Source organism: Typopeltis vanoorti, chromosome 12 (assembly GCF_054136105.1).
Source record: "Typopeltis vanoorti isolate ZY-2024b chromosome 12, IOZ_Tvanoo_1.0, whole genome shotgun sequence".
Lineage (NCBI taxonomy): Eukaryota > Metazoa > Arthropoda > Arachnida > Uropygi > Thelyphonidae > Typopeltis > Typopeltis vanoorti.
In genome coordinates this window covers 86,166,872-86,189,657 of record NC_143560.1, presented here as the reverse complement: position 1 = coordinate 86,189,657, position 22,786 = coordinate 86,166,872, and the positions used below count along the sequence as shown (strand labels likewise).

Below are 22,786 nucleotides of genomic sequence, written 5' to 3'. Positions count from 1 at the left end.
AAAGGTGATAAATAAATTTTTAAATACACAAATAAAGTTTTTAGTTGTGTATTTTTGTTTAGTTGTTTATTTGTGCATAATCATATATCAGATTGGGGAAACGTGATCTATATAAGAGAGTAGATCGCCGAATAACTTTTTATAGAAAAGTAGCTCACGTAGTAAAAAAGGTTGAACACCACTGATATAATGGAATATTTTGTTTCTGGTTTGACAGTGAGTAAAATAAGAAAAAGTTAATTTTAAAAGGGAGAACATTTTTATTTAATAAGTTTAGTAACATGCAAATAAATTACTCATCAACAGCACTCCTCTCCCAAGCAGTCGTTAAAAAAGTGATGACAAACATGGTCAGTTACTGACATAAAGAATAATGTTTTTTGAATATGATATTTTATTCTGATTACGTGATATAACTTATTTACATCCTGTAACTCAAACTTTTCATTTTTATGATTTAAAATTTGAACTCTTTGATTTGCAAATATTACAAACTTAAAGATCATTAGAATACAGAAAGAATTATTTTTATATAAAACAGTTTTTATTTTTTCCAGTTAACAAGAAATTCACATAGTGTTTAAAAATTATGCAATCCATATTTTGAAATTAAATCAAAAGTAAAACAAAGGCAGTAAAATTTTTGAATTCATCCATATAGGGTTGAAAAGTATTACAGGTTTCTTGGAATAAATCAAAGAGCAGATGAGCTAGCACTCCTGCTCTTAGAGCTCTAAAAGTTTATTTAATTTTATTTTTAGAGAGAGAAAGAGAAAGCTTCCAATTCCTACATCATTTATAATAGAAATTATCATGTAAAGTGATCTGTTTTATTTATAAAAGACAAGACAGACCATTTGGGTAGTTAACTTTTATCATTAGTTGTGTCTAAAATATAGGTGTAGTATTATACACACACACACACATATATATATGTATATATATATGTAAATAAGTTTGTTTGTTTTTTACCTTGGGAATAATGTATTAGGGTTACCAATGTATATATATTATATATATATACAGGGCTGGCAGAAGCGGGTGCCGCTACAAAGGAGGCGCCAGGGCACGTGTCATAAGTTCATTTTTAAGAAACAAAATTTTTATCATAAAAACAAATTTTATTTTATTATTGATTATTATTATTGATATTATTGATTATTCTTAGAATGATCAATATTAAAATAAACGAGGCTGGATATACCGAATAAAAATTTTTAAAAAATTGTATATTGCTGGCTGTTTACAATTTTGCAGCGAGAGCAGGCTAAATGCTTGCCTCCAGAATCTAAAGTGAAACAGTGAACGGTTTTTATGCGCAGAAACGAATTTTCATACAAACATTTGTTGCTACGTAACCAGTCATATGGTACTGTAACAACTCGATTGTAGCTTAAATATTCCAAAGCACATTACATTTGATTGTTTACTTAGGTTAAGTCCCATGTGAATATTGTAAAAATAAACTTTGTTTGTCTATGTATAGTTTGTTTTAGATGTTATTGTAAATAACACTCTGGAAGTTAACTGTATATACTGCTTTAATAAGAATATGTTAGAATGTTAAAAACAATCATCATCATCATCATCATCAAATTCCTGCCATGTACCCTCAAGGGGTGTACAGGATATGACAGTACTACATGAAAAAATTACATCATTACTAACTTCCTATCTACAATTTTCCTCCAAATCAGTCTGTTACTTGTCAAGACTCCAACATTATCAGATCTTATATTTCTATCGTCTAAGGCGCTTTGTACCGTATCAATCCACCTATATCTTGGTCTTCCTCTGGGTCGTTTTCCTGCCAACCTGGCAGAGAACACTTGTTTTGCTAATCTTTCCTCTCCCATTCGATTTAAGTGACCATACCATCTGAGATTAGCTCTGCTAACGCATTCCTGGATGCTGACAATGTCAAGTTCTTTCCTAATTTTTCTTCGATAACGTTCGAATGCAACGAACGCGGCCGGCCTCGCCACTGCCGAGTTCGCTTCTCAGAGTTTCGACTGCGTCGCAGTCGGGGTGCTCCGACTCGCGGAGCACCGCGGTAAAACTTGTTATTAAAATTTGTTTGTATGAGAAAGGCTTGCAGGCTCTAAGTGTAAACATCTGCTAAGTCAGTCAGAAAGGTTCAAACAACTTTCCGATGGCCGGCAACTTACAATTAAAAGAAAGCGGAGGAGAACCAAAGGCGTGCTGAACTTGAAACTTAAGATGAAAGAATTGTACTGATTCTTTGGGGGTTGCCAAACTTCATGCAAGGTCTCAGAGGAGGTATAATAAAAAGGGACTGAAGCAAACAGAAGGGGCTGCACAGATCCAGAGATTGCTGCAGAAGTAGAGGGGGCCCGGTTCCAGAGACGTCCACAGAGAGACAGGAGAGGCTGCCCGGTTCCAGACGCTGTCAAAGAGGAGGAAGCTTGGATCCAGACATCGTCAGAGAGCATCCTAGATCCAGACGTTGGTTGAGAGAGGAGTTTTCCGTTTCCAGAAAGGAGCTTCTCGGTTCGAGACATCGCTAGAGGGAAAAGACTTCTAGGCCACAGACAGGGCTTTCAAATTGCCGAAAGGAGAAGTCCCAAATGCCGTAGAAGAGAAACGTTTCCAGTCCAGAGGGATCCTGATTGACAGTTGACAACAGTTTCATTTTTCTTGGAGGTGGCAATTCAAGCTACTTGAGACGGCAGTCGTCCAGGCATTTTCGGCAAGCCCAAGTAGAGGAGAAAAGGTGAGGCAAATTTCCTGAAGTGCCTTTGCTCATAAATTTTTCTTTTCGCTGTGGGAGAATAACATTTTTCCGGAACTGTATGAGTCCCGCTACATTCCCAATTGATATAGCTGAAGCCAAAATTCCAGATGAAGATCTGAGATGAAAGAATTGCCATAGAACTTTTAGTGAAAGACTTTTGACTAATTGTGAGATACAGAGCCTTTGTAAGTTCAAAACTTTTATATAATTCCTCTTATAGTTGTATTAGAAAGACTTTTAAGATATATGTTTAATGTTTAATAAGGTTAAGAAGTGTCCTTAAGAGAATCAATTGGCATGTTAGAAGTTGATATCAAATTTGTAAAGATAACTTAACAGAGAGATTTAGGAAACCTCTTTGTGAGTAAGCTTGGAGTTTAATAAGTAAAATTTGTAAACTGAGAGTAGATAACGTTTTGTGTTAAAGAAAGTATTTTAAAGTTGAAGAAAAAAAGTTCCAAATTTTGCTAAAGAGTTTTTAAAGAAGGATAGAGAAAGCAATCTCCCTAATGTTTAAATTCGTGTACATACTCGTGTACAGTAATATAAATAAATGTTATTTGAGTTTCTTGTAAGCATAGCATGTAATAATATAAACAAGAGAGATTCTGAGAGAGAGAAAGCGCGCACAGCTACATTAGAATAACGGAGAATAAAGTATAAAGTAAAGAAAAAAGACATCACAACTAATTAATAGTAATTACAAGTATACAAAGTTAAAATAATAATAAAATTTTACAATGTCGCAGCAATGACAGGATAGCAACAGTAGATTTATAACAGTATGCATCTCAATAGGCTACTGACAGTAGCGCAGTGCAGACTACTGTTTCGTCTCTGTGTCGTGTTGTGTAATAATTTCTTGTTATAGAAATGGAATCAAAAATTTAAAAAAGTTATCAGTGCACAAAATCGTAAGCGTCATGCTGCGAAAGAAGCAGATATTAAGAAACTGGGGCTCTTAATAAATTTGTTAAAATATTAAAATATTCTGATGCAGATTGTAACCAACTCGATACATCAGAAATCAGAGTTGACGAACCATGCACATCATCCAGTTTGAATGAAAGTACTATTACAACTGTTGAACAAGATAAAAAGTCGCAGGGTTTAAGTGAAAAACAGTTAGGAGAAGATTTAGTTGTAGTTGACCACGAAACTAACACATTGTTAGTCTCTGTAAATTTAGAAGATCCAGGTGAATGGGGAAATATTGATGAAAAATTACGAGTTGTTTTACTTGAAATGGGGCCTGTTCAAAAGAAAAATATAATATATCCCAGAGATACATATGGTCATAAATTTGGCGACACGTATTATTATAGAAAAATGGAAAACAGGGAGCTCATGCCAAGAACATGGCTCATTTATTCCGAAACTTTAAATTCTGTTTTTTGCTTTTGTTGCAAACTTTTCGCACCTACTGAATCAAGTAGTCTTGTAGAAGGTTATAACGATTGGAGAAATGTAAGTACAACTTTGCATAGACATGAGACTAGTTTAGCTCACATGAAAAATTTCTTAAAATGGAAGGAATTTGATAAAAATTTAAAAAACAAAACTACTATTGATTGCCAGACTCAAAGCATGTATGAAATGGAAAAGAAACATTGGACGAGTGTTTCAAAACGCTTGATTGAAATTATAAAATTCCTTGGTAGCCAAAATTTAGCTTTTTGCGGATCATCTGATAAATTATATGAAAGGAATAATGGCTGTTTTCTAAAATTAGTCGAACTGTTTGCAGAGTTTGATCCCATTATGGAAAATCATGTTGAAAGGGCCCTACAATGAAACAATAGAGTACACTATTTGAGTAAAGACAGTTAAAATGAAATATTGGAAGCTTTAATCAGGGATACAATTTTATTATCAATTTGAAAATCTAAATATTATTCCATAATTTTAGACTGCACACCTGATGCAAGTAAAACAGAACAAATGACCATTATTATTCGCTTTGTTTCCTGTGACAATGGAATTGTCAAGATCAGGGAAAACGTTTTAGGTTTTGCAGATATATCAGATTCCACAGGACGTGGTTTATGTGCAACAATAGTGGAACAACTGGAAAAATGGAAGATTCCCATTGAAGACATGCGAGCTCAAGGGTATGACAATGGGGCAAATATGAAAGGGAAAAAATATGGGCTCCAAAATTTGCTTTTGAACAAAAATCCTCGAGTTTTTACGTGCCATGTGCTGCACATGCTCTAAATTTAATCATTAACGATGCAGCCAAAGTGAATGCAGATAAAATTAGTTTCTTTGCAATTATTCAAGAAATATATAATTTCTTTTCATTCTCTTACAAACGTTGGGCAATCCTTTTAAAGTTCCTAAAAAATTTAACATTGAAACAGCCATCAGAAACACGACGGAAAAGTAAAATTAATGCAATCCGCCCTCTACGATATCAGTTAGGAGAAATTTACAATGCACTTTTTGAAATTTTAAATAATGAAAATATTAATAAAGAATCTCAGCATGAAGCACAAACATTATGTGCTAAAATGAAGGACTACAAATTTATTTGTTCTCTTATAATTTGGCATGATTTACTTAACAGAATAAAGCCTGTGAGTAAAATGCTTCAAGACAAAAATATGAACATTACACTTGCTTTAGAATCTATCGAAAACTTAAAAATATTCTTACAAGAGTATCGATCAGATACAAATTTTAAAGAAGTTCTAAAAATGGCAAAAGAACTGAGTGAAGAGGTGGATGGATAACAAGAATTTAAAACTGGTATGGAAGTTCGACGACAAAAGAAGACACGACAATTTGACTACAAGCATCGTGACGAAACGCCACAATCGCCAGAAGATAAATTTAGAGTGAATGAGTTTTATACACTTCTAGACGTTGCAATGTGTTCGTTAATAGAACGTTTTGAACAACTAAAAACATATTATGATAATTTCAATTTATTGTATTATTGTATAGATTACTACAAATTAACAACGAAGATTTACGAAAAAATTGTGACGATTTAGAGATTCTCTTGATGGACGGCGAGAATAAAGAGGTAAATGCAATAGAACTATATGACGAGTTATGTGCTTTCCGGGTTATTTTTCGAAAGGATAATTTAAATATTCAAAACCCTTTCGATATTCTTAATTTTATTGTGTCCAATAATTATCTTTCCCTGACTTTTCAATTGCTTTAAGAATACTATTAACCTTACCTGTTGGTGTAGCGAGCAGTGAACGTTCCTTTTCCAAGTTGAAATTGATTCAAACCTACTTAAGAACAAGTATGTCACAAAAAAGGATTGTTAGTTTGGCGTTAATAGCTATTGAAAATGATGTATGTGCGGAATTAGACGTTAAGACCATTATTTCTAATTTGGTGAATATGAAATCAAAAACCCTAAAATTTAAATAAAAAAATTTCAAGTATATTTATGTAATTTAATTTATTTTCTGTTATTCTGTAAAGATTTTATTTTTTGAATACTTATATTAATATTAATAAAATGTTGTAATTATTATTTCTGAATTCTTTTCTTATATTCTCATCTATCTTGAGTTTCTTTTATTTTCCTAAAAGATAGTTCCACTTATAAAATTTATTAAAAAATTTTTACAAGTTACTAAGAATTTAGTAACTTGTAAAATGCAAGAATTTTTTAAATTAGTTCAAATAAATTTTAACTTTAATTAAAATTCATTTTAATTTTGTTAGCGATTCGGGTCAGTGAGAAGGCTATAATCCCTGTATCCTTATATTCAACGATTAAAGTGAAGGGGCTTTATCAAAATTTGCTTTAACTTTTGAGAATTTTTTGAATATTCGGGTTTTTAATGATTATCCTGCCTAGTCAACACCCCCGGTTCATTACATTTAGTGAACCAACGTGTGGCTGTTCTGTCAAAATTTATTTAAGAAATTTCAAATAATTTAAATTTTTATTATCGTAAAAGAACCACAGACGCCTGGATCATTACAGGGGCGCTTAGACATTGCATGCAGGTGGCAAAGACCCTAGCGCCGGCTCTGTATATATACATACCATTGTATGTATATATATATATATATGTATGTATGTATATATATATATATATATATGTATGTATGTATATATATAGTTGTCCCTTGATATAGCAAACTGTAAGAAGTGCAACATATAGTTAGTGAGTGAGTGAGAGTGATTATGTCATAATTGTATTTGCCATAGTGTGAGTCAACTGTATGTATAATATGTGTGCTAAATTAATGTAATCTTTAGTCTGACTACCCAAGGTATTAACCATAACGCTTTCTTAAAATAATTCATTTACTGTCCTGTGGGTATACCACACCAATTTGTCCACGCAGTTCATCCATTAGTGATGCTAAAAGCTCTGAATCTTCATGAGTCATGAGAGGGCATTCTAGAAGACCTGCAAGTAAAATGTTAAATATTTAAATATCTTAAATAATAAAACTTTGGAATAGTTAGACCCACTGAAAATTTAAAAAACATATCTGATATACTGTAAGTACAGCATATTATGTAGCAAAAATGTATGTACATATGTACACATCATCATCAAATTCCTGCCATGTACCCTCAAGGGGTGTACAGGATATAACAGTACTACATGAAAAAATTACATCATTACTAACTTCCTATCTACAATTTTCCTCCAAATCAGTCTGTTACTTGTCAAGACTCCAACATTATCAGATCTTATATTTCTATCGTCTAAGGCACTTTGTACCGTATCAATCCACCTATATCTTAGTCTTCCTCTGGGGTCGTTTTCCTGCCAACCTGGCAGAGAACACTTGTTTTGCTAATCTTTCCTCTCCCATTCTATTTAAGTGACCATACCATCTGAGATTAGCTCTGCTAACGCATTCCTGGATGCTGACAATGTCAAGTTCTTTCCTAATATCCTCATTTTTAATATGATATTGCCATTGATGCCATCTGTTCACGCCTCTAATCTTTCTCAGGACTCTCATATCTGCGGTCTCTAGTCTTTGGTCAAGTGTTTTACTTCTGACCCAGCTCTCAGATCCATAAGTTAAAATTGGTTTGAACACTGTCTTGTATACAACTAATTTAGTGTTCCGACTAATTTCTCTCTTACTCCATATGAATTTATTCAATTGACTTCCCACCATACCAGCTTTGCTGATTCTGTTGTCTATTTCTATATTTAATTTACCATCTTCATTAAAATCGTGCCTAAGTAGGTGAAATGTTTTACTTGTTCCACAGGTTCTCCATTCACAACACAGTTGACATTTTCAATGATTCTGCCTATTTTCATTGTCTTTGTCTTTTTATTACTGACCTTCATACCATATCTATTACAACAGCTATTCAATTTAGTCAGAGAATCTTGCAGACTTGTAGCGGATTTATTTAGAAGTATAACATCATCCGCATAAAGCAAAGAGCTGACATTAACATCTCCAATTTTGATATCAGGTTTAATACCACATTCCTTCATAATGTGATCCATATAGATAATGAATAACAGAGGGGATAATGTACATCCTTGTCTCACACCAGATTTAACATTAAACCATCTTCCTGTACTTCCTTCAATTCTAACTGCTGACTCACAACTCAAATAAAGACTAAGTATTGCTTGATATAATGCCCCATTGATACCATATAACTGCAGCGTATTGAATAGCTTCTCTCTTGGCACCTTTTCATATGCCTTTTCCAAATCGACAAAAATTAAATACAGATCTTTGTTATATTCCCATGCTTTCTCGACTATTTGTTGTAAAGTGAAGATCTGATCCTGACAGCCTCTATTTGGCCTGAATCCAGCTTGTTCTTCACCAAGCTTTTCTTCCACAATTCTTCTCAACCGTTTCTCAAGTATACTTGCATAGATCTTGCCAGGAACACTCAGTAGGGAAATACCTCTGTAATTCTCACATTCAGTTTTATTTCCCTTTTTATATATGGGTACTATGAGAGCTCTACTCCAATCATCGGGAATTCGTTCCTCTGTCCAGGCTTTCTGAACTATGCAGTGCAGCCACTGTAAGACTCTTATACCACCATACTTCAGCATTTCTGGTCGAATATCATCTACTCCTGCTGCCTTTCCACATTTCAAGCCTTTGATTTCTTTTTCTACTTCAAGTATGGATATGTATTCCTGACTGCATGCCTGGTCAGTGTTTTTTACCACTGTGCTGTCATCACTGCTTGTTTCATTTAGCAGTTTTTCAAAGTAATTACTCCATACTTCAAGGATGTCTTTTTCTCCCGTTTTCATGTCACCTTTATCATCTCTAATTCCTTTTACAGCACTCTTTCCTCCATTCTTAAGCTTCTTCAACAACCTCCAGAATATTTTGCCACCTTCTTGATATTTATTTTCTATGTACACTATTATTATTATTCAGGATCTCCATGGAGTTTCAAGACTTATCATCTTAGACAACACAAAACCTACTACTGTACCATTTATTCAATCCATTCACCATCTGCATGTTCACCACCCTATCAGACAATGAATTCCATGGTCCAATTTGTCCAAAATATGTTGCAAAAATTCATTTCTTATCCTACTCACCACATCCTTTTACAACTTCCAGGGATGGCCCCAGTTTAAATGTCTTAATCATGTTACTTCCTTTATCATCTATTCATCTAACTCTGCAGTCCACATCTCCGAGTCTGTCCTCATAAACATTGTAGAGTATTGATATCATTTTTGCTATCTTCCTTTGTATTATCTCCGAGGTTAATTTATCCTCTTCAAATCCCAATAACTGATCTGAATACAATTTATTATTACGTGACTCCTCCAAGGACTCACTGTGGGAGGGCCCTCGACTCTACTTTGCTACATACATATCACCGTTTCCCCTACTACTTAATTTTCCAACTACACACAATGACACAATTTTTGTCTGTCAATTATGTGTTTTCTCATGGCTAATTTGCCTGTATGCAGGATGAAAGACCCGAGTTTCCAGGAGAAAAATTTCTGCTATCTTCATGTGAGATTGGCTAACTCACATGAAGATAGCATGTGAATGCAAATTGAATGCAAATATATTCCAATCAAAGGGTGCAATGTTCTGCTGTTCTTCCACCAGCCTGGTTGGCCAAGTGGTTAGCGTACCCACTCTCCAGCCAAGAGGCAGCAGGTTCAAATCCCACCGGGGACATAGATGTTTGTGATTGTCCTACTAACTGTTTACCATATGTACTGCTGTAACTTGTGTCTTGGCACCATAAAAATAAAAAACGACTAACTAGCTGTTCTTCCAATTGTGCTACAGAGGCAATAATCTAGATGTGGTTTAATCAAGGCATTATACAATGGAATTACTGCTCTGTTATCTTTACTCATCAAAGTCCTTAGCATTTCAGCAGTCCTTGGGGTTACCTTAACCATCTTTGAAACTGATTATGCAACAACGGAGTATGCAGCCTTCCATTGGTGGATCCCAAAATTAAAACTTTACATTTAGCAGCATTAAACTGATATCTTCATTCAGTCTCTCATGCTTATTTAAATCCTCCTGAAGGGCTACCACATCAGCACTATTACTAATAACCCTTCCAAGCTTCACATCATCTGCAAATAGTTGAATAGCTCCCTGCGACCAAGTGACAATATCACTGACATAAAGGTGAAAAAGCAAAGGTTCCAGTACTGATCCCTGTGGAACCCCACTTATGACCTTCATTTTCATTAATACTGTTCCTCTATATACAACTCTCTGATATCAGACAGTCAATTTCCAATCCAATTCAGTAATGTAATATCTAACCACATTCTGCAGCTTAAATATCAACTTATCATTCATATGTCATCCTGTCAAATGCCTTTGCAAAAAGATGTGATTTTTTTTTTGTGTTTGTAGTAGCATATGCATGTATTCTTCTTAGCCAAACGCTAAATAAATAAGTAGCATTTTAGCTAGCAACCTCTTAAATGTTAAAATATCAATGCATTCTTTAGGAAACTTATTATTTTGAACATGTAATACTGACTGTTTATTCCTTATCCAAAATTTAATTTATATTAATTTTTATACAGTTTATCAATCATATTGCATCTCTGGTTATCAACTGAAGATCTCCACAAGTTAGCCAGAAAGCAGATTATAGAACTAGTCTGCTAGTGAATAATTGACTTACTATATTTTAAGTAAATTTAAAATTAAAAACTAAATTAGTATTTATAAAATTTCTTACCTTTCTGTAAGCAACGTCTTACTTCCATAGCTTCGTATCGTAAACCAGAGCTGTTGGTAAAATGGCATGAAGTTGCTGTATTTGGAAGAGGAAAATTGTAAGTAGTGGTAGGGGTGATAAGTTGAGTTGGACACCACATTGGGAATGGAACCTAAAACAAAACATGCTTCTTTTTACTACTAGTAAGTTGAAATATAAAAACATTATTATATTGTTATGAAATTGGTTTCTTATAAATTCACTACTATTATTTCTCCTGTGCCAACAAAGAATAAATCTCTAAACTATCTCTCTGGGGCCCGTTTTCCCTTTTCGAACTCTGACGATATTTGTTTGTTTTAGCTGCGCCAGTCAGAGCTTTAGGACAGAAAATGCTTGTCCAAAGAAACCTTCCCAGAGTCCAAGTGTTACCTAACCTTGTTAAAAGAATTAAGTAGCTTAAAATAATCTTAGCATGCAGTCATGGCCTAAATGCTCTCAGCTTCCTTTATATTTCCCTTGTGCATAGATCCGTAGTCTTATGAGTGATAAAATCAGTCTCATGCCCAGACAAAACTCAGGCTTACACAGAAAAACATGTTTATTGAATGGTCAAAGAGATTACAATTAAGTTTAACATGTCAAATGCAAATCATTTACATCATTACTAAATCACTAGTTAAGCAAATAAGAAATTTTACAAACTGACAAGTATGCTATTCACATTCCATGGGTAAATTAAGTTCACACATAGCACAAAACATAAGATCAATTCCTAGATTAAATTTTCTGTCATTTGACTCCTTCACGTTAAATTAGGAACTGCACAAATCTTAAATTCTCAGACTACTAGTCAGATACAGTCAATAAGTCATTACACATGGTCACTATAAAGTTCTCTTTCCTCCTAGTCAAAATCTTGTTCCTTCTTTCATCCAAAGCTAATTATTACATAGGTAAAAAAAGAGGTTTCAGTACATTACCACCTTGACGTGATGATGTCGTGATTCTTTCGTCCGTCCTTTGTGAGGGAAATAACTTTCTGCTATGGTAGGTTGCCGCCATGCAGAAGTCACGCACTCATCATGAATTGGGCATTTTCCTTGCTGGACACATGCTCATCTCATGGGTTGCTGTTGTTAGCTCGGCCGCCATCAAAGGGAATCCTTTACTGTCTCACATCGATAAAACCTTTACCAATGGCCCGAATTGGAGAACTGCTTTCATCTCGTGTATAGTCTTGTCCGACTCGCTTCAGTCAGCAATGGGGAAAAGTTGCAGCTCGTTGTCGTGAAGCTTCCTTCCGGTCATCAGCATCACTGGTGCGCACGAGAAACAGGAACAGGCAGATAAAAAAAAGAGAATGTTCAAACACGTGTGACCTCGCTTTTATCCTCCTTCATAGCACCCTCTTTCTGCCTTCGAATCTTACTCACGGCATCTTGCTATTCGCTCTTACAAAGTGGCATCACACCTCTGCTCCTTGACGAGTGCTGTTTTCGTAGAATGCAAGTTCCGTTCGCTTTCCACAAACAGTATTGCCTCGGTGTTTACATCATCGGCGGTGGTCAGCTTGCAACCTTTGGACTTTTGTTAGCACTTAGATACATGTTCTTGTATAGAGCACAATTTAACATTAACGCTTAACAATATATTTATGTTTAGACATGCAATTTTTTGTTCTATTTTTCTAAAGAAAATATGACATGTTCTCTCATATAATATGCTTACTTTGCTAACAGTACAAGTATTTTCTTACTTAGTATTGTGTTTTTATTAAATCCTGAATGAATGATTCTTTTCTTGAAAGAGTTCTCATTCAAGATTTAACAATATTATTATTATGAATACTACCCAGGAGAGAGTTACCAATCATATTTCTTCCTGAACACATTCACCGAAGACACACTTGTAACATCTAATGGTAGGTTATTCCACAAACTCACTACATGCCAGAAGAACCAGGACCTCACATACTTTCTAAACACACCCTTGAACAGCTTTAATCCCCCAACCGGCCAGAACGTATATATATGTAAAGGTAAATCTGGATACGATTCTGTAACACCTATTGAATAACATGGATAAGAAGCACAAGTTGGTCTCACTATTTCATCCACCTTGGCCGGTAGAGAAGTTAATGGCTAATGCAAGTTCTACCTCCACCATCCATAAACTGCAATATCTCATATGTCTACATTGCAAAATCCCCTCCCCATTACTAATTTTAGGTTTCTTCATGCTCTGAAGAACACATTTCCTATGTCCTCATATGCATAAAAAGACATGCATAATTCAATAAACTAATTATGATCTTACTGCTAGCCACTGAATCTCTTCAAACTGTCTCCTCATCTCCTTGGAATTCAAATGGCCCTTAAAGAGCTTGGGTTGATATTGCCATCCAGCAATACTGCTGCATCTGCATTATCCCCCCCCCTTCTCCAAGTTTCTAACTTCATCAACTATTTGCATCAAATTCCAATTAATATAATACTCTTCCCATAATATCATTCATCTGAAATGCATAAAGCTTGGCAACACTGAATTGACATTCATTATCATTTCCCCATGTAACCAGTCTGTTCAAGTCAACCTGCAGGGATTCTATATCAGCTATAACCCTTACCACAATTCTCAACTTAGCATCATTAGCAAATAACTGCATATCACCTTCCAGATCATCTGCAATATCATTAATATACAAGTTAAGCAACAATGGTCATCCAAGTATAGAAACGAGTTGTACAACACTATCACCCTCCTTCTCTTAAACTCAACACCATCATATATCATTTTATGATAACAGTTAGTCACTCCTCTACATGTTACAAGTTTATTTTGCATACCTATTGTTTTGAGTTTTATACCAACCTTACATATGGAATCCTCTCAAATGCCTTGACAAAATCCTGAAGTATTGTAGTATATCCAATTCTCCCTTATCTCATCTGCTGTCACTCTATTATGTATGAAAGAAGTGAATAATATTTATTCACTTCTTTCCTTGCGCTACTGTGTGAATTGAAGAACCTTATGGCACAAGTATCTCTTAAAGAACTATTCTTCATCTATCAGCATTCAGAGAGCTACTGCATCTACCCAGAATGTATACCTTATTAAAGTAAATGTTTAACAACTCAGCTATTTCTAGTGCATCTGACACTGTTTGTGTCAGATGCACTAGAAATAGTACATATATATACTAACAATCCTCATTCACTTATTAATTATTCTTCGATGGTCATTCTTCTTTTTACTGGCTACAAAGCATTAGAATTCTCTTGGATTTTTCTCGGCTTGTTCAACTAACTTCTTTTTATAATCTGATTTTGACTTCACCATGGCTATCACAATTGCCATTATTTACAGACTTTGATTTAGAGTCATTGATTCACTGTTTCCATACTTTCAGGCAGTGCATTTCATTTACTCATTACCCTCTAAGGGAAAAAAAAAAAACCCTGCTCCTTTCTCCCTTGCACAAAACTTTTTATACAACTTTCAGGAATCACCTCTTCATCTGTCCTGTCATATAGAGAGAGAGCTCCACTCTGTGAAAATCTCTTCCATATTAATTAGGTATGAAACCCTTGCCAACTTATGTCTCATGCATACTGTCAGCCTGGATGGCTGAGTGGTTAGCATATTTCCTTTCTGGCCAATAGGCTGTGCGGTCAAATCCTGCTATTGCTGGCAGATGGTTGTGACCGTCCTTCAGGTAAGAGATGAATTTCATTGCTTGGTAGCAAAAACAGCACATAAGATTGCATGGTTGGTGAAGAACACACAGATAAGCAGGGGTAGAGAAGTTATTGTTCCGCTATATAAGCCTTTAATAAGACCACATCTAGATTACTGCATGCAGATCTGGACACCTAGATTCTGTGAGGATGAAGAAGTGGTGAAAAGGATTCAAAGACAAGTGCCAAAGATTGTGTCAGGTCTGTGAAATTCTTCGTATGAGAATAGATTGATGGTCTGTAGACTTCAAAAACTAGCTGATGGGTGAAAAAGAGGAGACATGATAGAAGCATTTAAGTTATTAAAAGGGTTTTGTAGGATTGATGCCGAAGAATTTTTTTTCTGTACACGGCTGGAAGGCAGAGAAGAACAAGGAGTCGCCCATGGAAATAGTGGAAGGGTGGTTAGCAAGGATGTTAGGGACTAGATTTTTTGCTTGAAGGATGGTGAATCAGTATGGAATTGATTGCCAGAGGTGGTTGTGAGTGCACCAGCGAATGAGTTTAGGGAGAGGCATAATAAGTATTGCATGACTAATGGTCCTTTCATGATGAGTCTTCTGATTCCATGGAGATACCTGTATTATAATAATAACAAATTTATTTATTCTTGCCATGAAATCAAGGCTAGTCAAGGTTAACAGCATGTTATAATTTAGTTACCACATTGTAATTTTTTTTTCTTTGTAATGCTTATACATGCGTACCCCGGTCTAGAACCCAACATGTTATAACACTGTCATATAGTGAATTTTGTCATATATCAAATCACTGTTTTTTTGTTGTTTTTTTCACTTATAGATTAATATATTGGTTTAATAACGTTTTTAAACAGTCATACATGTGTGTAAATGATACATATAAAGAATTTATTTATGTAAGATATACACAGGAAAAATAGAATAACTGTTGCAAAGATAAAAGTTATTCTGAATTGATTTTAGAAATTATGGACTTTACAACCGTGTTATAAATAACTCTTAATTTCCCAACATTTCGATCTTCATCTCAAATACAAATATACAGGACAAGCTGAGTTACATTACATACAGTAACCTGGAGAAACAATGATTTGATCACGTTATTCTACTGCCATGACCTCAAGTGAAAAAAAAAAAAAAAAAATTAATTATTTAGAAAATACATCAAGCTAAATTCTATTTATGACATGAATAAACATTCTTTCTTATAGTTTTCTTTCAGTAACAATGATGTCCTATTTTTAGCATTACAATTGTTATTTTTGATTTAGGATCCTGGATTATCTACAGTCCTGTTTATAGTTACTCTTAGAAAGGAAGGTTCCGTGGGTCGAATATGTGATTTCTAGACCATCATTATTGTTCAGATTGGGGTGGTTGATAATAATCTCACAGGCTTCCTTAAATTTGCGTTCATACCATGTTTTGGTGTGATGTAGACAACTAGTGCTTTTCCAGTCAATTCTATGTAAGGTGTTCAAGGGCCATCAGAAAGGCCAGCTAGGAATTGTGCATCCTGTTTCCTCTATATATGGTATGTTACAGGTGCAATAAATACGGTATACTCCAGGGTGGGCCAGCGGAGGGAGTGTGTCTTTGGATGAGTTGAGTAAGCTTTTTAATTTTGCAGGGGTTTAAAGGTGGCTTTGAGGTTGTGTTTTTGTAGTATTCTGTTTATTTTATCTGATGTCCCTTTAATGTAAGGAATGGTTATAGTTTTATTGTAGTCTGGTTTGTCTTTGTTTTTTATTGAGGTCTTGTAGAGAATTTTGTTAACAGTGTTTTTGCCGTAACCATTTTTTTGAAAAGTATTGCTGATAACTTTAAATTCATCTTTCAGTGCATGTTCCCTGGAGCAGATCTTCAGATCCCTGTTTTTTAGAGTATTAATGACACCTAGTTTTTGTGTTGGTGGTGGTGGTAGGAGTTTATGTGTATATACTGGCCAGTATGTGTCGGTTTCCGGTAAACAGTGAAGGAAAGATTGACAGAAGGAAGACGTGTGACAAGTGTATCTAGAAACAGAAGTGTGTGTGTTCTGTTTTTCAATTTCAATTGTGAACTGTATGCATATACAGTTCACAATTGTTGTTTGTTTTAGGTCCATATAAAAGCTTTCTACCTTCTTTTTGTAGGTAGAAAGCTTTTTGCCATACAAAATAACCAGAACGTAATACATGCGCAAAGAGCGCCATGATATCTACGGTGATATCTGAAGGGAATTTGTTCTGTAAAAGAAGGATTGTGTCACTGATTGGGACATTCGTAAAGAGAGCAGAGACATCAAAACTGACTAATAAATCATCTTTTTCTAATGGAATGTCTTTGATAATGTTTATGAAGTGTTGTGTGTTTCTGATATAGGAGGGGGAATGACCTACCAACTCCTTGAGTGTTGCTGCTAATTTCTTGGCTAAGTGATAATTCAGGCTATCTATCCCTTCGACTATCGGTCAGAGTGGTGTGTTTTGTTTGTGTATTTTTTGGTAGCCTGTAAATTCTTGGGGAATGAGCTTAGTGCAGAAATAGCTTTTTGACCGTATCTTCGGGCCATGTGGTAATTGATTTAAGTAGTTTCTCTGTTTTCTTTTTTATTCTATTGGTTGGATCGTAGTTAACGAGTTGGTATGTATTATTGTCTGAGACTAGCAGATTAATTTTTTTCCAAATAAGTGGTTCGGATTAAAATAATGGTGGCACTTCCTTTATCGGCAAAATTAAAAAGCTTACTCAACTCATCCAAAGACACACTCCCTCTGCTGGCCCACCCTGGAGTATACCGTATTTATATAGGGGGAATAGGATGCACAATTCCTATCAGACAAAAAGAACATAAACGACACATTAAATATAATAATTATGGTGAAGCTGGCCTTTCTGATCATGCCCTGAACCCCTTACATAGAATTGACTGGAAAAGCACTAGTTGTCTACATCACACCAAAACATGGTATGAACGCAAATTTAAGGAAGCCGGTGAGATTATTATCAACCACTCCAATCTGAACAATAATGATGGTCTAAAAATCCCAAACATATGGAAGGCACATATTTGACCCACGGAACCGTCCCCTCTAAGAGTAACTATAAACAGGACTGTAGATAATCCAGGATCCTAAATCAAAAATAACAATTGTAATGCTAAAAATAGGACATCATTGTTACTAAAAGAAAACTACCTATAAGAAAGAATGTTTATTCATGTCATAAATAGAATTTAGCTTGATGTATTTTCTAAATAATTATTATTATTTTTTTTCACTAGAGGTCATGGCAGTAGAATAACATGCGATCAAATCATTGTTTCTCTAGCTTACTGTATGTAATGTAACTCAGCTTGTCCTGTATATTTGTATATGCTTCAGATGATCTTAATATGAAGATTGAAATGTCAGGAAATTAAAAGAGTTATTTATAACATGGCTGTAAAGTCCATAATTTCTAAAATGAATGCTGATCACCATGCAACACTAAAAGAAAGGATTATTCTGAATTGCTTCGCTTAAGGCACACCAACTGGTTTGGTCATCAGTCTACATCATTGAAAGTCTTTCCATTTCTACAATAAGACTGTCACATTTATGGATAACTGTAGTATTAACTAGTGTGCACTCACACTTTATCATTGTTTTTAATAACTGTAAAACAGTAGTGCGAAGTATCATGTTGCTAAAACGGTTGTATGAGTGGACTTTCATAAAGCGAAGTGTTATAAGGTGAGTATTACTGTACTTTTGCTGATGATCTTGATATGAAGAGCAAAACATAGAGTTCATAATTTTAAAGGAATTAATATTTTACTCAAAATGGTTGCTGATTTCATAAATCCTTTGTAATGAGTGCTGTACTTCAGTTGCATGGAAAGAAAATAAAAGATGTAGGGGGTTGATGGTGGATAGGGACTTGAAATTTCATAGACATTTTGCTAAAAATGTAAGGACAACACAGAAGATGATTGGAATGATGCAGAGAACACTGACATGTAGAAGTAAGGCTGTTTTGATTCCACTGTGCAAGGCTTTGATCATGCCACATATGGATTACTGTGCGCAGATTTTGTCACCTGGTTTTCAAAAGGATGATGAGATATTGGAGAGGGTTCAGAGATGATTGACTAAGTTGGTTTCTGGAATGTGGAATATGAAGAGACAGATTGAGAGAATGCAAATTACAGAGTTTAGTGAATAGAAGGATGAGGGGAGACATGATCAAGACATAAGTTGGTAGGAGTTTATTACCAGATTAACATGGATGAGTTTTTCATAGAATATCTGGAGATGGGGGAGAATGAGAGGTCATTCCTGGGAGCTATCTAAGGTGGATGTGAGCAAGGGGATGAGGAGTTGATTTTTTGCATGGAGAATGGTGGGAAAATTGGAATGCATTGCCTGAGAAAGTGGAAGGGACAGTGAATGCATTTAAGTCGAATATGATGATCTGTGCATGTGATAGTGGGTCCTCCCACAATGAGTCTCTTGACTCTATGGAGATCTGTTGATGAAAATAATAATAATAATAATGACAATAGTTTATTCTTTGAAGAAGTTAACAGCACTGCAGTTTTCACTTTTAAACTTCAAACAATTCTTAATGGTATTAAGCATTAGAAAGAGATACTCAAGTTGAACTGAAAATAATTTAAAGGAAAACTAAAATAATTTTACACAAAAGGTAAACTATTATCATACTTTTAAAGTTCCTTTTGTTCCCACTACTTGTAATTCACAAGGCAACTGAACACAACTTGATGTAGCAACAGTTGCTAAGCACCCTTTGGCATATTTTAGAGTAGCAGCCATGCTTTCATCAACACCTATAACACAAAATAAAAAATAGGATGACTGATTACTAATTCCAAATCTGTAACACACATATATATTAATACTATAGCTAGTTTCTGTTGCTAATTCAGCAAATTATTATAATCAAATAAAATAAGGTGCATATTTCTGGGATACTACACAGAAAATAATTTTCGCAATGTGTAATGAAATATGTAGTTTATTTATTGAAATACATGAACTGTGTATTTCAATACAGATTTCCCTATAGTTTGAAGAAGTTTCAAATAGGTGCGATTCTTTCCAACTGTTCTTCACTTTTGAAATCAATGCACATGTGTATAATGCCTAGAGTTTTTTGTGTTTTGCAATATACTGACATCATACACACTTAAATTGACAAGGAATGATTTTACTATCTTAGCATAGTGCAAAAAAGTTACAAAAATTCATTATATTAGTCACGCCATCCATATACAAAAAGGTAAGGTGAAAGAACTAACTGTCTTGGTTGACACTAATGATCTGAGAGGCATTATATGAGGGGAGGATGTGAAGTTGTTGGATGAAGAGTGAAAAGGTAAAAATGTAAGTCTCCTGTGTCTAGAGAGAGAGAGAGAGCTTTGTTCACCCAGCATGCTGAAGCACAAATTCAGGAAAACGTAAGCAATTAGGGTGGATGTAGGCGAATGTGTGTGTGATGGCACTTATGAGGCAAGTGAGTGTGAGAATGACCAGCAAGTGCAAAATCTAGTCTCTCCAGTGAAAATACTGAATAGGATAGTCAATTCAGAAGTAAAGATGGGTGGGGAGACCTGAAGGTATTCTGCAGTTTCTATATACAAATGCCAGAAGTATCAGGAACAAGAGGGAGGAGTTTTGGGCATTGGTTAGTGCAACCCTCTCCAAAAGTTACATGCATTAGTGAGACTTGGCTAACAGCAGATAATGTAGTTACAGGGATAGAATGTGAAGGGTTTAGTATTTTTAGGGAAGATAGGATGGAGGAGCAGTACTGCTGATGATGGCAGATGAACGGCAGCCAAAAAGAATAGAAGATAGGCGGGAGAGTGGCTGTTCATTTGAAGCAGTCTGGTGTGAGATTATGGCCAGTAAGACAAAATATATACTTGGCTGTTACTATATACCATGGGGGTTTCCACTGATGATCTAGAAGACATGCATCAGCTAATTAGTACAATGAGTGCAAGTCAAGTTATTACTATGGGAGACTTCAATTATGGAGATATAGACTGAAAGGAAGAAAGATCACATTGCAGGAAGGAAATGGAATTTATACATCTACTGAGAGATAATACTTGACGCAGCATGTGATGGAGGGGAGTATAGGGGTTGTGAGAGTATTGGACATGGTCATAGGTTATATATGACTTGAGAGATTGTAAAACATGAGGAATATTTTGTTAAGAAGGGTATATGCAGAACTACAAGGCAGATGATTATAACAAACTTGAATGCAATTTTACTTATTGTTAATCAATGACATTTTGTGTGGATTGACTGGTGATCTTCAGTTGTTTGCTGGTGATATGGAGCTGGGAAGAATTATAAACAGAACTGCTAGTGTTAATACCCTTCAGGAAGATTTGAACAGACCTTTTTCTTGGACAAATGAGTAGGATTGTAGGTTAATATTGGCAAGTGTTGCTCTTTGATGTACAGAGATATAAGGCTGTACTTTATTGGGTGGCAGTACTTCAGGAAGTAGATGAGATTCAAGATCTAGGGGTGATGGTTGACATGGAGTGAAGTTTAGAGGACACATTGCAAGTGGTGCAAAGACTGCATGCTGCATTGCTACTATGATAAGGACTACATTAGCAAGTATGCATAAGGTGTTGCGCACTGTATAAAGTATTTCTCAGACAACACTTGAACTGTTGTGCTGAAATTTTTTGTCATCCAGTTTCAAGATCAAGATCTTGGGGATGATGGGTGACAGTAGAGTGAAGTTTAGAGGACACATTCAAGTGGTGCAAAGACTGCACATTGCATTGCCACTATGATATGGACTACATTGGCAAGTATGGATAAGGTGGTGCCACTGTATAAAGTATTGGTTAGACCACACTTGAACTGTTGTGATCAGTATTTTGTCACTCAGTTTTCATTTGTGATGTGTGAACATTGGAAAAGGTCAGGAAATGAGTAATATAAGACCAAGAATAAAAAGACCAATTATAAGAAGAATAAGAGACCAAGGTAATATAAGGACTTTGAAATGTTGGTTATAGAGAGAGGTTAATGAAATGTAAATTGCAGAGTTTGGTGGATAAGTGGAAAAGCGGTCCTGATCCTGTGGCTTCCTCTCTTTGAGAGGGTTGCAGCTGATTACTAGGGAGATAATGAAGCAAGGTGGTTTTTCCTTGCTGTATTTCTATGACTGTAGCCTGTGTGTTCATGGGTCTGGTTTGCCTGCTTGCAGGATGAAAAACCCCACATAAACTGGTGGAAAAAACCTGCTGTCCATGCCCAAGACCGGCTAACTTGGCTATGGCTGAGGAAGATCCTTAAGCTCCTCACGTCGTCGACGGGAATTGAACCTAGGACACTCCTTCCCCAGGCATATGGTTGCAAAGCGCAAAGCCACTCGGCTAACCATGTGGACAGAAAAGAGGTCATATGATAGAAATGTTTAGGTGAGGGGATTTTATAGGATTAACACACAGGGGATTATAAAAAGAGCAGATGGTGAGAGGGAGAAGAACAAGAGGCCATCTCTGCAAGTTGTTTAAAGGTGTGGTGAAAAAGGGTGAGGGGAGAAAGAGATTTTTTACATGAAGAACTATGGATGAGTGGAATAAATTTTATTTATTTATTTTTTTCATGTAGCTCCCACCCAGGAAAGATTAATTTGTAAACCTACAGTACATTCATACTGTGGTTGAGCTAAGGATATTTTTCCTATTTTTATTGATTTTATATATTTTTACTTATTTTTTATACAGTCTGGAAACCCTACTCTGGAGACCAAATATAGAACTTTTTCAAGCCACCTTAGGCTTCCAATAAGTGGGGCAGTGGTCTCACACCAGGTGATGATGAAATTCATCTCCCACCTAAAGACAATCACAAATATACGAGGGACACTCAGAAAGTAAGTTCCGATGGGCTGTCAGAGAAACAAAAATATACTTACAAAAAAAAAAACTTTATTGAAAATTAAAGTAGACATCTTTCACTACTTTTCTACATAATTTTCACCATTGTTTAGGCACTTATCATCACGGGGCACAAAGAGTTGTATACCTTCGTCGCAGAAGGTTGCCGCCTGTGACGCAAACCACGTATTGACTGCTTCTTTGACCTCATCATTGTCTTGAAACCGCTGGCCACCAAGGAAAGAT

At 35.3% G+C, this 22,786-nt stretch overlaps 1 protein-coding gene across 2 annotated transcripts in view; it reads right to left on the bottom strand.

Annotated features, from left to right (window-relative positions):
- Positions 1-240: 240 nt before the first annotated feature.
- Positions 241-22,786, bottom strand: part of LOC150100958 (trans-1,2-dihydrobenzene-1,2-diol dehydrogenase-like) — a 90,147-nt gene continuing 67,601 nt past the window's right edge. For both annotated transcript variants that reach the window (XM_090402109.1, XM_090402110.1), the window contains exons 6-8: positions 19,326-19,450; positions 10,935-11,085; positions 241-7,146 (exon numbers count right to left, since the gene is read on the bottom strand). In XM_090402109.1, coding sequence (XP_090258235.1) covers positions 7,037-7,146; positions 10,935-11,085; positions 19,326-19,450 — 386 coding nt within the window. In that variant the 3' untranslated portion in view covers positions 241-7,036. The remainder of the gene's footprint in view (positions 7,147-10,934; positions 11,086-19,325; positions 19,451-22,786) is intronic.